Source organism: Parambassis ranga, chromosome 1 (assembly GCF_900634625.1).
Source record: "Parambassis ranga chromosome 1, fParRan2.1, whole genome shotgun sequence".
Taxonomy (NCBI): Eukaryota; Metazoa; Chordata; class Actinopteri; family Ambassidae; genus Parambassis; species Parambassis ranga.
In genome coordinates this window covers 5,603,249-5,617,195 of record NC_041022.1, presented here as the reverse complement: position 1 = coordinate 5,617,195, position 13,947 = coordinate 5,603,249, and the positions used below count along the sequence as shown (strand labels likewise).

Genomic DNA, 13,947 nt, shown 5'->3' with positions numbered 1-13,947 from the left:
TTTATGCACTTTAAAGACAAGCTGTTTAAATAATAATATAAGAATCTCACCATATGTGTTTAGTTATTATAAAATAAATAACAAGAGTTTGATTGCCTAGCAACGGCAATTAAAGCTTTGTACCTTGTGTTTCTTCCTGTCACTATGGTAACAGCCCTGCCTGTCATGTTAAACTCAGAGGAGACCCTAAAAAACCACTCCAACTTTGAGAGCCTGGCGCGCGGAAATGATTTGGATTTAGAAAGTTCTAAATACAAGTTTGATAGAGCAGCATCTAATGAGCGTTTTAAGACTAAAATAGAGTCTGTAGCTTGAAATTTGTAGGAGGAGATACATTTGGCAGATAACCCCGAAATTGCTTAATATTTGAAAAACTATATTTTTTTTTAAAAATACTTGAAGCTGATACGGAATGTCTCTGTGAGATGAACATTTTGATAGTTGAATGGCTGTAGTCAATGTATGCTGAAGATACGCTGTAAATATTCTATTCTATTCTATTCTATTCTATTCTATTCTATTCTATTCTATTCTATTCTATTCTATTCTATTCTATTCTATGTAGGGCCTCCACTATAAAAAGTGAGGGGCGGTACTTGTGCTCTACAATGATGACGCTTCCAATCAGATAGCCGATTTCGAACAGTTGGTGGTTTCCGGTTTTTAAACTCGCACATGCGCATTTCATTTCGAAAATGGCGGCCGTACAAGGTGGTCAGGTCGATGCGGTGGAAGAAAAAGACATAAAAACAGAACCATCGGGCGATGGCTTTGGGAATAATAATGCAAACGAAGGCAGAATGGTCTCCACGTCCCCCGGCGCCAGTGCTCCGGCTGGAAGCAACAAAACGGCCGCCGGAGCTCCGGAGGACCAGCAGACGCTTCTGGCAGTGCTGCAGTTCCTCAAAAAGAACAATCTGACCGAGTCCGTCGAAATTCTGCGTCGTGAAGCGGGATTACCGGAGAATTCACTGGATCCAAATGGCGCCGATTCCACCGGGGCAGGAGCGGGAGGTACTACGGGCTGCGTGGACTTAGAAGGCGGGGATGCAAGCTCTCTTCTCAGCCGGGTGACGGTTTCATCCTCTGCCGGAGCTCAGGCGCCCACCAAAGGTTCAAATACAATGTGCCTACTGTTGTGTTTATGAGTGAGACGCAGACTGTTGGAGTAGTTTCTTATACTGTTAGCAAACACTTTCACAATAAGTTTTAACTTTAACAGAACATACAATTAAATTAAATTAAAATCAGTTTCTCTGACTAAAAGGCTTATTTATTACTCACTGAAGGTCCTGATAGTTTCATTTTGTCTGGACTTGCAGGTTTGAATTTGATGCAAATATAGGAACAAAGGACAAAATACTTTCCTGAAGACTAATATCATTCTAATATACCTGTACATCTCTCCGGGACTCTTGTTTCAGCAGTGGCGGAGGATCAGCCAGACGTCAACGTGGTTCTGTCGGCGTACAGCCAACAGGGAGATCCAGCTCTGTACGAGGTTTACTACAGCAGCCTGAAGAAGTTCATAGAAAGTGTTTTGGACTGTCACAGAGCAGAGCTGTCGCAGGTCTTCTACCCGCTCTTTGTCCACATGTACCTAGAACTGGTGTACAACAATCATGAAAGCGAGGCCAAATCCTTCTTTGAAAAGTCAGTACTTTAATATTCATACATATATATATATATTCATACTGTCTGCGCATCCTATTAATGGTACATCTTTTATTGTCTTCAGGTTCAGTGGGGACCAGGAGTGCTACTATGAAGACGACTTGCGTGTTTTATCGAGTCTGACGAAGAAGGAGCACATGAGAGGCAACGAGACCCTGCTGGACTTCCGTACCAGCAAGTTTGTCCTGCGGATATCTCGTGACTCTTATCAGCTGCTGAAGAGACACCTGCAGGAACGGCAGAACAACCAGATCTGGAATATTATCCAAGAGCACCTCTACATTGACATCTTTGATGGCATGCCCCGCAGCAAGAGCCAGATTGATGCGATGTCTGGCAGCTTGGCAGGAGAAGCCAAGCGAGAGGCCAATAAGGCAAAGGTCAGATTCATACACTTCACGTTCAACACATTCAGTGTTTCACTACATGTTGTTGTGACACGATGGTGTTATTGTTGTTGTTAAACCCTGTGTAGGTTTACTATGGCCTGCTGAAAGAACCAGAAATCGAGCTACCTCTTGATGACGAGGATGAGGAGGCAGAGAATGAGGAGGGTAAACCCAAGAAGAAGAAGCCTAAAAAGGACAGCATGGGTTCAAAGAGCAAGAAGCAGGACCCTAATGCTCCTTCGCAGAGCAGGTAATTCTTCAGTTTCAGGGGCACACTTTCCCCCCAGGCCCCCTGGTGGCAGCATCCCTTCCATTCACTGGGCTGTTATTCAGAAACTCCTTTAGTCTATGATGAGATGTTTATTTGTTGTTTAGGATACCTCTGCCAGAACTAAAGGACTCAGACAAACTGGACAAGATCATGTACATGAAGGAGTCCACCAAGAAGATCCGCCTGGGACCAGATACCCTCCCCTCCATCTGCTTCTACTCTTTTCTCAATGCATACCAGGTAAAACATAGTGGTGTGAATGTTTATTGTATTTACACAATACACTCTGGAATCTATAATAGAAGTTTTTTTTTTTTCTGCAGGGTCTGACCGCAGTGGACTTCACTGACGACTCCAGCCTGATCGCAGGAGGCTTTGCTGATTCCACAGTGAGGGTGTGGAGCGTCACACCGAAGAAGCTCCGCAAGGTCAAGTCTGCAGCAGGTACAGTGGATGACTCTGAATGAAGCCATCGTTAGTTAATGTAAAATTTCAATTGTTTTCTTCACATTTTCCTCTTTTTGTCTCTGAAGACTTGAATCTGATTGACAAAGAGTCAGATGATGTGCTAGAGAGGATCATGGATGAGAAGACAGCCAGTGAGTCAAAGATACTGTATGGACACAGTGGGCCAGTATACGGCATCAGCTTCAGCCCGGACAGGTAGGGCTGATTTTTATATGTTATAAAAAATGTTAACAGAATGAAGAAAACAGACTGGGAGCACTTAAAGAATAAAGGCATTGTTGACTGTTTTACCTTTTAGAAACTACTTGTTGTCCAGTTCTGAGGATGGAACAGTCAGGCTGTGGAGTCTCCAAACATATACCTGTCTGGTGGGCTACAAAGGGCACAACTACCCAGTCTGGGACACGCAGTTTTCTCCGCACGGATACTATTTTGTGTCTGGAGGACATGACAGAGTTGCCCGGTAGGAACTGAAACGATAAATTGACCCACACACAGTCTTAACACACACATAAGTATAGTGTTGAAATGATGGCATCTCTTTGAACATATTTTTGTTTAATTTATTATGTCCACTAGTCTGTGGGCGACAGATCACTATCAGCCACTGAGAATATTTTCCGGTCACCTGGCTGACGTCACCTGCACTCGGTTCCATCCCAACTCCAACTATGTGGCCACTGGGTCGTCTGATCGCACCATCCGCCTCTGGGACGTCCTCAATGGAAACTGTGTCCGAATCTTCACTGGTCATAAGGTCAGAGTTCACCAGAGCTATTCAATTCAACTGAGTTTTATTTATATAGCGCATTTTACAATCTCTCAAAGCGCTTCACAGAAACCCGTGTGTGGGACCCCCTTAAGAGCACTGTGGCAAGGAAAAACTCCCTTTAAGAGGAAGAAACCTTAAGCAGGACCCGTCTCTTAGGGAAGAACCTTCCTGCTGCCAGTCGGCCGGGTAGAGAGCGGGGCACAAAACTACGAAGAAGACAGTAAACACAGATTATGAGATGATATTACCAGTATAAGCCAGCCTAATGAGAGTAGAGGAGAGGTCAGAGGGTGGGAGGGAAACTGCTCAGTGGATCATGTTTGTGCCCCCCGACAGCGTAGGCCTAGAGCAGCATAGCTGTGCTAAAAGTTAAGATTTTATCGGCCTATGACACCTGTTCTACCTGTGGCTGTGGCGACTGTAACTATACCTACCAGCCCTACACACTATGTTTAAGGCTAACTATATGCCTTACTAAACAGAAAAGTCTAGTCTTGGAGGCAGTGTCTGCCTCTCGGACCCAGATTGGTAACTGGTTCCATAGTAGCGGTGTCTGATAGCTAAAAGCTCGTCCTCCCGTTCTACTGTTCTTTGTTCTGTGCCACCGATTTTACTGTCAGTTTTGTAACACATTAGTCTCTGTTAGTCACTAAAGCTGGATCCATACTCCGCGAGACAAAGAGCGGAGAACGCGCTCCACGGGTGGTAAGAGATACAAAAAAAAGGTCTTTTCCGCACTGAGGTACCATACTCCGCGAGACGCGTGTGTGCAGAACTCCTCATACGGCCCGCCCACTAAACTATAAGGAAAGACTTTACTGAGTTTTTAACACACCACAAGGACTTGTGCCATGGCAAGAGGGCATTATACAGAGAGGCTGCCTGCAACAGCGTGAGATGTCCGGCGATGAGTTGTGAAAATGCGACATTAAAAGTAACAATAGCAAAGATTCAGTGTTTGTGCCTTTATGACCACATTTGCACATCTACTGTGTTCCAATGTGCCTGCGATACTTCAAACTGTCCGGTGATGAGCTGTGAAGATGCGACATTAAAAGTAACAATAGCAAAGATATACAGACATTGTTAACGAGCCTATTATGCCCGGGTATGTAGGAGTATATAGAATGGTAATAACAGTCACCATCTGGTATGTGTGAATGTCTGGAGTTATGGGTGACAAATCACCCTGACTTGCCTTTCTTTCTTTCTTTTATTGCTCATCATGCAAAACCAGTATGGTCTTATCTAAATCTGTTGAATCGGTGCTGTTTATACACCTACCTATATACCTGGAGAGGCTCTTGCGCTTCTCCACTTTCATCACGCCCACAATAAATTCCGACCAATCACAGCATGGTTGCCGCACAGCCTTGAAAGACAAAGTTCGGCCCGGGCCCTGTGCACAGGAGTGCGGATCAGCGGGCGGTCAGAGACAAAAAATGACGTCATTTTGTGGGCGTAACGTCTGCAGGGGGGGAAAATGTCTTTGTCTCGCGGAGTATGGATCCAGCTTAAGTGTTGGCTTACATGTATGTGTCTTGTATTGGACTTTGTGTAGCCTGAGGTGCCCTGTTCTCAGTATAGATTGAAACAGAGATGTCCACTGATCCAGTCTTTTATCTGTTCTTACCAGGGACCAATTCATGCATTGGCATTCTCTCCCAATGGGAAGTTCTTGGCTTCAGGAGCCACTGATGGCAGAGTTCTTCTGTGGGACATTGGGCACGGACTGATGGTTGGAGAACTAAAAGGTCACACAGATACCATCTATTCCCTCAGGTTCAGTAGGGATGGTGAGATTCTTGCCTCTGGTGAGTCCTTGTACTTTTTTTTAGTCATTTGAGTGTCCTTGTAAATGTATTTAAAATCGTGTACAGCTGCAGTGACCAAGTTTCTTTTATTTTCTAGGCTCCATGGACAACACAGCTCGCCTGTGGGATGCAACGAAAGCGTTTGATGATTTAGAGACTGATGATTTTACAGCAGCTACGGGACACGTCCATCTACAAGACAACTCCCAGGAGCTTCTGCTAGGCACATACATGACCAAATCTACACCTGTCATTCATCTCCACTTCACCCGGAGGAACCTGCTTCTGGCTGCAGGATCCTACAATGCATAAGACATTAATGAATGAGAACAATGATTAATTGAAGCTTGAAAACTCTGTAAGTAATCATGAAACATTGGGCACTGTGGGGAATAAGCTAAGCTGCATTATCAAGTCATCTATGACTTGACTAACATCTTCCTGTGAATAAGGATAAAAATCAGGATAACCTACAGTTTTGCTCCTCACACTGACAGACCGGAGTTTCAGAAAATAATGCTCTTGTGGACCGAGGACTTTTCATATAAATCACTGCCATGACTACAGCTTCACTCATGTGTGGCTGACTTTTCTGTAACATAGTCTTTTATACTGGTCAAACTGTAAATAAAACAAAATGTTTTCTATGTTTTGGGCATAAATGATCTTTATTGTTGATACAGGGAAACCAAACATTTTATTACAAGCATATCCAGCTGCTCTCTCCACTTCCAGCTGTTAGAAACGATGATGATCAAATGGGGACCTGGGAGGAGAAAAGAATCAAAAGAATAAACATAGAAACTAATTTGGAAAGTAATAGAGACTGAGGGGCGTGTTATGTACTTACATAATCACTTTTCTGTGACAGCTGCCTGTTTCTTGGGCTTCAATTTGTAGAAAATGACAAGACCTGCTATGACACCATAGGTGACAAAAACACACTGAAAAAAAAAGACATCAGACATTAAAGTACTACATTTTGCAGTTATTACTGGGAAGGTATGGAGTAACTCACATTCCTCCTGCCGAGTGTTGTGTATGAGTTGAAGTGCTTGGCAATTCCAGTGAATTGGTACTGACTTCCAGCGTCGTGTCCTCCCATGATGGATAATTAATGGTTCTATCACAAATACACATTATTACTAAATATTATCGCAGGCACCAAGAAAAAAAAAATACACATCAGCAACAAAATAATGTGGAACCTCTAAGATTTACTGTTGAAAAATTATGTCACAGTGTTTGTAATGTATTAAGTTAAATAACATTTGGTTTGAGGTCATTTATTATTCCATCCAAAAGATTTCTTTCTGGTAAAGTAAATACTAGGTCAACTAACCAGTATTTTAAATGAAAAATATGACGTGAAACGTGTACCTACTAGTGGATATTGGTCGCACAATTTAATTTGGTCTTGATTGCAAGGTAAACGCTGCAAATAAGAATCTGGCTACTAAATTATAACCAGTTATTACATAACAGTTTTTGTAACCTTTACTGTGTAAAAGGACCTGCGGTTTCGATAAAAATCTTACAGGCGACAAATAAGTTTACATTTTAGAAATATTCCAGTGTATTTTTGTTTTGTTTTGTTTTTTTTTGTTGACATGTTAAACTGCTTTTAAATGCACAAGCAGCAAACATTTCATTCAGGCTGACTTTCAACGGACTGCATAGTTAGACAAGCATACTACTGGACATTAATGTTAGCTTGCTAGCTTAGCTTGCTAGCTAGCTCATGTTTTTCTGACTCTCCGCTAATAATGCAATATAACAGAGTCAATTTAAAGACTACACATGTTTTAGTCGGGAGTAATAAAACCAAAGCGAATGAGTATCTCTGTTAAAAAGTGCTAATGCTTACCTTTAACACACGACCCCTGTATAAACCAGAATGAGACAAGTGCCCTTCAGCAGAGGCCGCAATGCTAAATTTGCCAGGAAGTCCCACCTATTCTCGAGACCATATTTGTGCATTCCTATTGGTCAAACGTAATGTTACTCAAACTTACGATTAGAAGCTATCACTGAATGGCTAAAGATTCTGTCAGTCATTGGTTCCTCTCTGTGATTGGCCAGAATATGATCCGCCCAAATTGGCTTTTCTTCCGGGTTGTAATCATGGCGTGTTGCTGAACAACATGTGAGTTTTGGTATCCACAAACCGGAGATTTATCGTGAGGTAAAAGCAATGATTTAAGTTTTATATGGAAACATATTTTAATCAAAAATATTTTATTTCTGCTTAAACTCTTTTGTTGCAGCAGATCTTGCGTATGTTCGATCTTTTTTAGCCTTTAGCTCCCGAATCAGAGTTAGCTAGGTATATGGTGCATTTACGTGATAACGTTATGTACAGTACATTTATAGTGAATTTAATCTTCTTAGACATCTGAAACAACAACATCAAAAATGGCATCAGTAGACGAAGACTTCCCTCGAGGTGGGACAACAAAGAAACCCACTGAGAGTAAAATAGTGGTGCAACGAACTGAAGTGGACAACCTGTTTCAGGTAGAGTTTCTCTCTTTCTGCATGCTTCTGACGATACTATCGATCTGTTTAATTGGAAAAGACTCCATACAACTGTGAATGACTGTCCCTAACATTGATCTAATGCAATAATCGGAAGACACCTTTTACATAAGAGAAAGAATGTGTGCTTTTATTGTACTGTGTGGTTAAGTTGTGACTGAACTTTATTAGACATGTGGCATTGAAAGTTCGCTTCTGTCTCGCAGTCAAATGAACCGACAGAGACAAAGAAAAGAAAAGGAGCCAAGGATGATGCCAAGAAGCTCAAGAAGCAAAAGACAGATAGTCAGGAGGATGACTTGACACTCAACGCTTCTGCCAAAACTGTGGAAATTCTGCATATCAAGGTAGGTATATATTTATAGGTTATTAGTAGATCTAGCAGAATGCTCATATATTTTCTGTGCATCTGTTTTCTTTACCTAGAGTGTAAAAGAAGGCATGCTGTTCCTGGGCTGTGTGAAGGAGGTGTCAGACTTTGAGGTGACAGTCAGCCTGCCTTATGGCTTGCAGGGCTTCCTCAGCATTAGGAACATCTGTGACTCGTACACCAAGCTCCTCAGTGAGCAGCTGGATTCAGTTGACACAGAGGTATTTTTAAGTTCATGTCATTTCTCGTCCATTACTGTTTTTGTTTTAATATTCCATAAGAAATTAAGATATCTCTCATCTTTGATTTCACAGGAGATCTGCTCTTTGTCTCATCTCTTCTACCCTGGCATGGTGCTCAGATGTGTGGTTGCCAAGTTGGATGTAAGTAAAGGAGGATCGCTTAGCGTCCAGCTGTCAGTCAATCCAAAGGTGGTCAACAAAAACCTCTCCTCAAGTTCTCTGAAAACCGGCATGGTGAGTAACAGCACCTGAGCAATAAGTCAAGATTTTAAAAATAATAATATGTATGTAATGTGTTGTCTGTAATTTAGGTCCTGAGTGGATTTGTTGATAGTGTTGAGGATCATGGCTGCATTGTTGACATTGGCGTCAGTGGAACGAAAGCCTTTCTGCCTAAAAATGCCATAAAAGCCAAATACAGCAATCCTGAAGGTACGAGAAAATAATGTGCACAAAATAATCCAGATTACATATTAATAAAAAGCAGTCAGTTAGAAGGAGATGTCTTTGCATCTCTCAAATATTTGTGTGTGATCTCCATGTGTCCAGAGCTGAAAGTGGGACAGTGTATGACTTGTCAAGTAGCAGAAGTAAAGAGTGATGGCCGTGTTGTCCACCTGTCTGTCGACCCCTCCACCATCACCCAGGCCTGTGCTGAAACCAGCCAGGGCTGGAACCTCACCAACCTTCTGCCGGGACTTTTGGTCAAGGCGACTATCAAAAAGGTAAAGGAAGCCTTTTCTGCTCTTATAACTGTTACCTACACCATGAAAACAAACTGCATCACAACTTAAAATCCGCACGTTGCAGGTGACCAAACATGGGCTGTTGCTGGACTTCTTATCCTCCTTTGGTGGCCAGGTGGACTTTCTACACACAGAGCCCAAAAAGACATCCAGCTATACTGATGGAGCGCAGGTAAAACTGGCACAGTGGCTGTTTGTCTTTTGTTATGAGTGTGTGTGTGTGTGTTGAGAGTATAACTTTTACATCCATCCCGCCCAGGTGAAAGCATGTGTGCTGTATGTGGAGCCTTCTACCCGTCTGGTCGGTCTAAGCCTGCGCAGCTACCTCATTCAGCCCGGGGCCACTGTGGATATAATGCCTGTTGCTGGGGACCGGATCGGTCAGGTGGTGAAGGAGTGCAAGATGACAGCCATGCACCACATGTCCGGAGCAATCCTGGAACTACCTGACAAAACAAGAGCTTTTGTACACGTGAGTCAGAGGGGTGTTCTGGAAAAAATTAAACCTATTTCTTAAAGTTTCGAATAATTCTATACTTTTACTGTCCGTCTCAACAGAAAAACCACCTGAAAGAGACCAACCAGACTCTAAATGAAAACAGAGTGATGGCCATGCCCCAGCACACTTGCAGGATTCTGGACTTCAGCCCCATGGACCAAATTAATTTTGTTAGTTTACGCAAGTAAGTAGCAAATTAATTAGTGCTTAATCTACAGCAACCATGAAAATGTATATATCATTAACCCTTTACTTGACATGATTTCAGGAGTGTGGTTGAGATGCCTTTTTTCAGATACCATGACCTTCACTCAGGACAAGTTGTAGAAGTGAGTATAAAGCAGTATGCATTATAGCCAGATGTTGTTTTGCTCTGTGAGAAAATAACCAAATCTACGCTTGAAATTGTGATATCTCTATATGCCCTGATACAACTTCTGCAAATATATGTGCAGCGTAGTAATGAACAAAATCAGATTTTTAAAAATCCAGAAAGCTCTTGTTGTCACCTGTGCCTCACATGCTCTTTCCTCCTCTTAGGGGACTGTGTCAGTCCTACTTGAAAGTGGGATGACGGTGCATATTTCCAGTCACATTAAAGGTCTGGTGCCTCGGACGCACCTGTCCGACATCCTCCTCAAGAACCCAGAGAAGAAGTACGTTGAGGGCATGAAGGTCAAATGTCGGGTCAGTGCACTTATTAAATCCTGCTGAGAAGACCACATGGGTAAAATAAACGTGATTTTAACAGTTGATCATATTTGTCTTTGTGTTTCTTACTCCTAGGTGCTATCAGTGGATGCAGACAGTAAGAAGCTGTACCTGACCAGAAAGAAGGCTCTGGTGGAAAGCACCCTGCCGTTGTTCCTCAGCTACGCTGACGCCCGTCCTGGCCGCGTGTCCCACGGCTACATCGTGTGCATCAAAGACTTCGGCTGCATCGTTCGTTTCTACAATAGTGTCAAGGGTCTGGTGCCACTCAGCGAGCTCAGCGCTGTGCCTATCATCAATCCAACGGAGGTCTTCTATGTTGGGCAGGTGAGGGGATCAAAAACACACGGATGGATGCAGAAATTCATCGATGTCCTGAAAATGCTGGGATCTAATTAGCTGTTTGTTTCGGTTCAGGTATTAAAAACAAAAGTTCTTCATTGTGACCCTGAGAAGGAAAAGATGGTGCTGTCATTTAAAGCAGTGACGGAGGGAGACATCAAGGAACCTGCCAAACCTCAGTTTGACTTTGAGGTGGGGAAGGTAAGATAAAGCTTGACTTCTTATATGAATGTTTTCATCTTTCAGCGGTTCCAATCTTCTTATAATGTCTATGTGATGCAGAGGGTGGAAGCAAAGGTACTGAAAAAGTCAGTCAACAGCCTGGAGGTGGCCATTCTCCCTGATGAGATCCATGCTATTTTACCCACGGTGCACCTCTCTGATCACATGTCCAACTGCCCTTTACTGTGGGAAGGCCTGCAGGAAGGAGATATCATCTCAAACCTCGTCTGCTGCAACAAGAACAAACAGATTATTGTATCCTTCTTTGCAGATTTATGACCATAACTAAAATAATAATTTATTATGTACACTATGAAGTACACTGTGTGGTCTTAACTGCTTGTTTAAAGAGTCTCACTAAGAAACCGACAGTGAGGTGGGCATTGGAGGAAGGAGTGGTCGCCAAAGATTTCTCTGACATCACAGTCGGACTTCAGCTGGTCGGCTGGATAAAGAACATCATGTCCTATGGTGTCTTTGTAGAGTTCCCACACGGACTGGTCGGCCTTGCACCTAAATCCGTAAGTCAAAGTTTTTGCCTTACAACCCTAAAACCACCACGTCTCCATTAAATTTTCCCTTCTCTCTTCTCTCCCTTTTTTTAAGGCCATGACTGAGAAGTTCCTCCAGGATGCAACGACTGCCTTCCAGCTGGGCCAGACGGTCATCGCTAAAGTGACCAACCTGGATGAGGAGAAGCGCCGGTTCCTCGTCATGCTGAAGATGTCAGAGGTCATTCCTCCGCAGGGTGACGCCCAGACCAGACTCGTCAACGGTCTGCAGGAGAGAAAAGCTGTGGCTGAAATGTTGGCCACGAGAGGTATGTGTGTTATCACAAAAACAATACCACACATGATGAGTTCCACCACTCCAGAAGATCCTTAGCACACTTCCTAGTATTCTGATTCAGGTAAAGTTTGGATTTAGTTTCTAGCCACTTATTAGCTCCCTCTTTGTTTTTAGACAACAGTGACCTCCGCCAGTGTTTGGCTGCTCTGGCCGTTGGTCAGAAGGTGAAGCTGACTGTGGACACAGCGAGGGACAATGAGGCCACATTTAAGTCTGATGACTTGGTTGGAGCGACCATCGTGGCTGTCAGACACCACATCACAGGTATGCAACAGAAAGTGTCTAAATAGTTGTTTTAATTTCACACCTGTAATTCCTAATTCATCGTCTATAAATAAACACAACATGGGAACATTTTCTTCAAAGAACAAGAACAATTTCTCTCTTTAATTTTGAACACAGACTGGTGTCAAATATTCCTGATATGAGTGCATCAGCTACAGTAATGTAAATGTTGATCAATATAGTTTCTTACGTTAGAACTTATCAGGTAGGTCATTCTGTGTATTCTCTGCCACAAACACTGCTTGTTTTTTTTAGGTGTGAACCTGACTGCGGGACAGAAAGTCACTGCGGTCATCCTTCATGTTGACATCCTGTCTTCTTGTGTCCACGTTTCCATCCTTTCTAAGCTGGTGGGGAAGAAGAAATCTGTGAGTTTCCACTTCTCTGCTCATGTTCTTCACACTAAAATACTTTTTAACTTGGCTGGATTGTTTTTTTTCTCCATTGTAATTTTAGTGTCTTGGTATTTTTATTCTATAGGTGACTGAAGGATCAAAATACACAGCAATGGTGCAGCACGTAGACAAAGACTTTGCCGTCATCTCACTGGCTGAGACGGCTCAGCTGACTGTGATCCAAACTAACAGCCACCTTAATGAGATATTGCTGTCTGACGCAGAGAAGCTGAAGCCTGGTACGACTTTGGCAGTTACAGTTCTAGAGCCCAGCTGTGAAGAACTACAGGGCCTCCCTCTGGTGTCGTGGGAATCCTGCACACCGAAGCGACAGCGCACCACCTCAGAAAACCAGCCGGGCTCTAAAGGTCACTGCTTCGGGGAGATCCTGAAGGGGAAGGTGCGGGCAGTAAAGCCCACCTTCATTCAGGTCACACTGGAGGGCGGAAGCACGGGCAGCGTGCACGTGTCGGAGGTGGTGGACCCAACAGAAGTGTGTCAGGGATTCTTCCCCACGTCGTCTTTGAAGGTGGGCAGCGAGGTCACAGCCAGGGTCATCGGAGGACGGGAAGCCTCCAGTCACAGGTGATCTCAGTGCCCCATAATACATGCAGGAATATATGTCATCAATCAGCTATGTCACGGTTGATTAAATATTCCCATTATTTGATAAGCTGTGTGGATGATTATCCTCATTTTAAATGATCTCATTCATTTTTTCCAGATTCCTGCCTTTCTCCCACCCCAAATTCAGATACACCATTTCTGAGCTCACACTTATACCCAGGTGATTAAACAGTACAGTTCCTTTTATATTCTTGTCTCTTAATTGTTTTGAATGACATGATCTGTAAAATTGTATTTTTCTCTTCAGCAAATTAAATGAAAGCGCTGACTTCAAAGCAGTTACAGCGAAAGAGAAACTGAGCAGCTATAAAGTCGGTGAAGATCTGACATGCTTTGTATCAAAGGTGTGTAAGGTTTACCCCCAAAAAACAATATGGTAACATGAACATGGGTCTTAATCTTAATCTCAATTGTTGTCATGTGCCTGTCTCTCCAGTTTATTCCAGACAGGAAGTCTTTGGAGGTCACCACTGATCCTTCCATTACTGGGACGGTTGAACTGCTGGCCATGATCACTGATCCTAAAGTAAGCTGTCAGCTCAGTGCCAAATCTCTTAGTCTTAGGAGAATTCTGATTTAATTGACCTTAAATGAAATGTTATTGCTACTATTTAGGATGCGTGCCACCCAGAGAAACTGTACAAGCTGGGCCAGGCGGTCAAGGCTAAAGTGGTAGAAGTGAGCCTCAAACCTCATCGCTTTGCGCTGTCACTCACAGGTAGGAGCAGCTCAG

General features: G+C 43.2%; 3 protein-coding genes across 6 annotated transcripts in view; 2 read left to right on the top strand and 1 right to left on the bottom strand.

Annotated features, from left to right (window-relative positions):
- The first annotated feature begins 695 nt into the window (after positions 1–695).
- On the top strand, positions 696–6,035 carry taf5 (TAF5 RNA polymerase II, TATA box binding protein (TBP)-associated factor). 2 transcript variants are annotated; one of them, XM_028408935.1, is made up of 11 exons: positions 696–1,113; positions 1,425–1,653; positions 1,739–2,054; positions 2,150–2,313; positions 2,439–2,574; positions 2,658–2,778; positions 2,868–2,997; positions 3,101–3,265; positions 3,382–3,559; positions 5,211–5,388; positions 5,486–6,035. In XM_028408935.1, exons 1-11 carry the CDS (start codon positions 696–698, stop codon positions 5,698–5,700), a joined length of 2,250 nt encoding a protein of 749 aa, XP_028264736.1. In that variant the 3' UTR covers positions 5,701–6,035. The 2 variants fall into 2 exon arrangements, with proteins under 2 accessions (XP_028264736.1, XP_028264816.1); XM_028409015.1 differs by having other exon boundaries at positions 702–1,113; positions 1,428–1,653.
- Positions 6,029–7,351, bottom strand: atp5md (ATP synthase membrane subunit k). Its single transcript, XM_028410481.1, has 4 exons — positions 7,256–7,351; positions 6,407–6,511; positions 6,239–6,332; positions 6,029–6,154 (listed from the first exon to the last, which is right to left on the bottom strand). The coding sequence occupies exons 2-3, from the start codon at positions 6,491–6,493 to the stop codon at positions 6,243–6,245; spliced, it is 177 nt and encodes a 58-aa protein (XP_028266282.1). The 5' UTR covers positions 6,494–6,511; positions 7,256–7,351; the 3' UTR covers positions 6,029–6,154; positions 6,239–6,242.
- A 145-nt stretch (positions 7,352–7,496) lies between these two features.
- pdcd11 (programmed cell death 11) overlaps positions 7,497–13,947 on the top strand; it is a 10,379-nt gene continuing 3,928 nt past the window's right edge. For 2 of the 3 annotated variants that reach the window (XM_028408510.1, XM_028408432.1), the window contains exons 1-24: positions 7,497–7,573; positions 7,780–7,905; positions 8,133–8,273; positions 8,353–8,517; positions 8,611–8,772; positions 8,850–8,970; positions 9,088–9,263; positions 9,349–9,456; positions 9,544–9,756; positions 9,843–9,967; positions 10,052–10,112; positions 10,324–10,470; positions 10,570–10,821; positions 10,912–11,037; positions 11,119–11,313; positions 11,409–11,579; positions 11,665–11,878; positions 12,022–12,171; positions 12,448–12,560; positions 12,673–13,172; positions 13,312–13,374; positions 13,462–13,558; positions 13,651–13,740; positions 13,830–13,932. In XM_028408510.1, coding sequence (XP_028264311.1) covers positions 7,804–7,905; positions 8,133–8,273; positions 8,353–8,517; positions 8,611–8,772; positions 8,850–8,970; positions 9,088–9,263; positions 9,349–9,456; positions 9,544–9,756; positions 9,843–9,967; positions 10,052–10,112; positions 10,324–10,470; positions 10,570–10,821; positions 10,912–11,037; positions 11,119–11,313; positions 11,409–11,579; positions 11,665–11,878; positions 12,022–12,171; positions 12,448–12,560; positions 12,673–13,172; positions 13,312–13,374; positions 13,462–13,558; positions 13,651–13,740; positions 13,830–13,932 — 3,595 coding nt within the window. In that variant the 5' untranslated portion in view covers positions 7,497–7,573; positions 7,780–7,803. The remainder of the gene's footprint in view (positions 7,574–7,779; positions 7,906–8,132; positions 8,274–8,352; positions 8,518–8,610; positions 8,773–8,849; positions 8,971–9,087; positions 9,264–9,348; positions 9,457–9,543; positions 9,757–9,842; positions 9,968–10,051; positions 10,113–10,323; positions 10,471–10,569; positions 10,822–10,911; positions 11,038–11,118; positions 11,314–11,408; positions 11,580–11,664; positions 11,879–12,021; positions 12,172–12,447; positions 12,561–12,672; positions 13,173–13,311; positions 13,375–13,461; positions 13,559–13,650; positions 13,741–13,829; positions 13,933–13,947) is intronic. The other variant, XM_028408588.1, reaches the window with a different exon arrangement.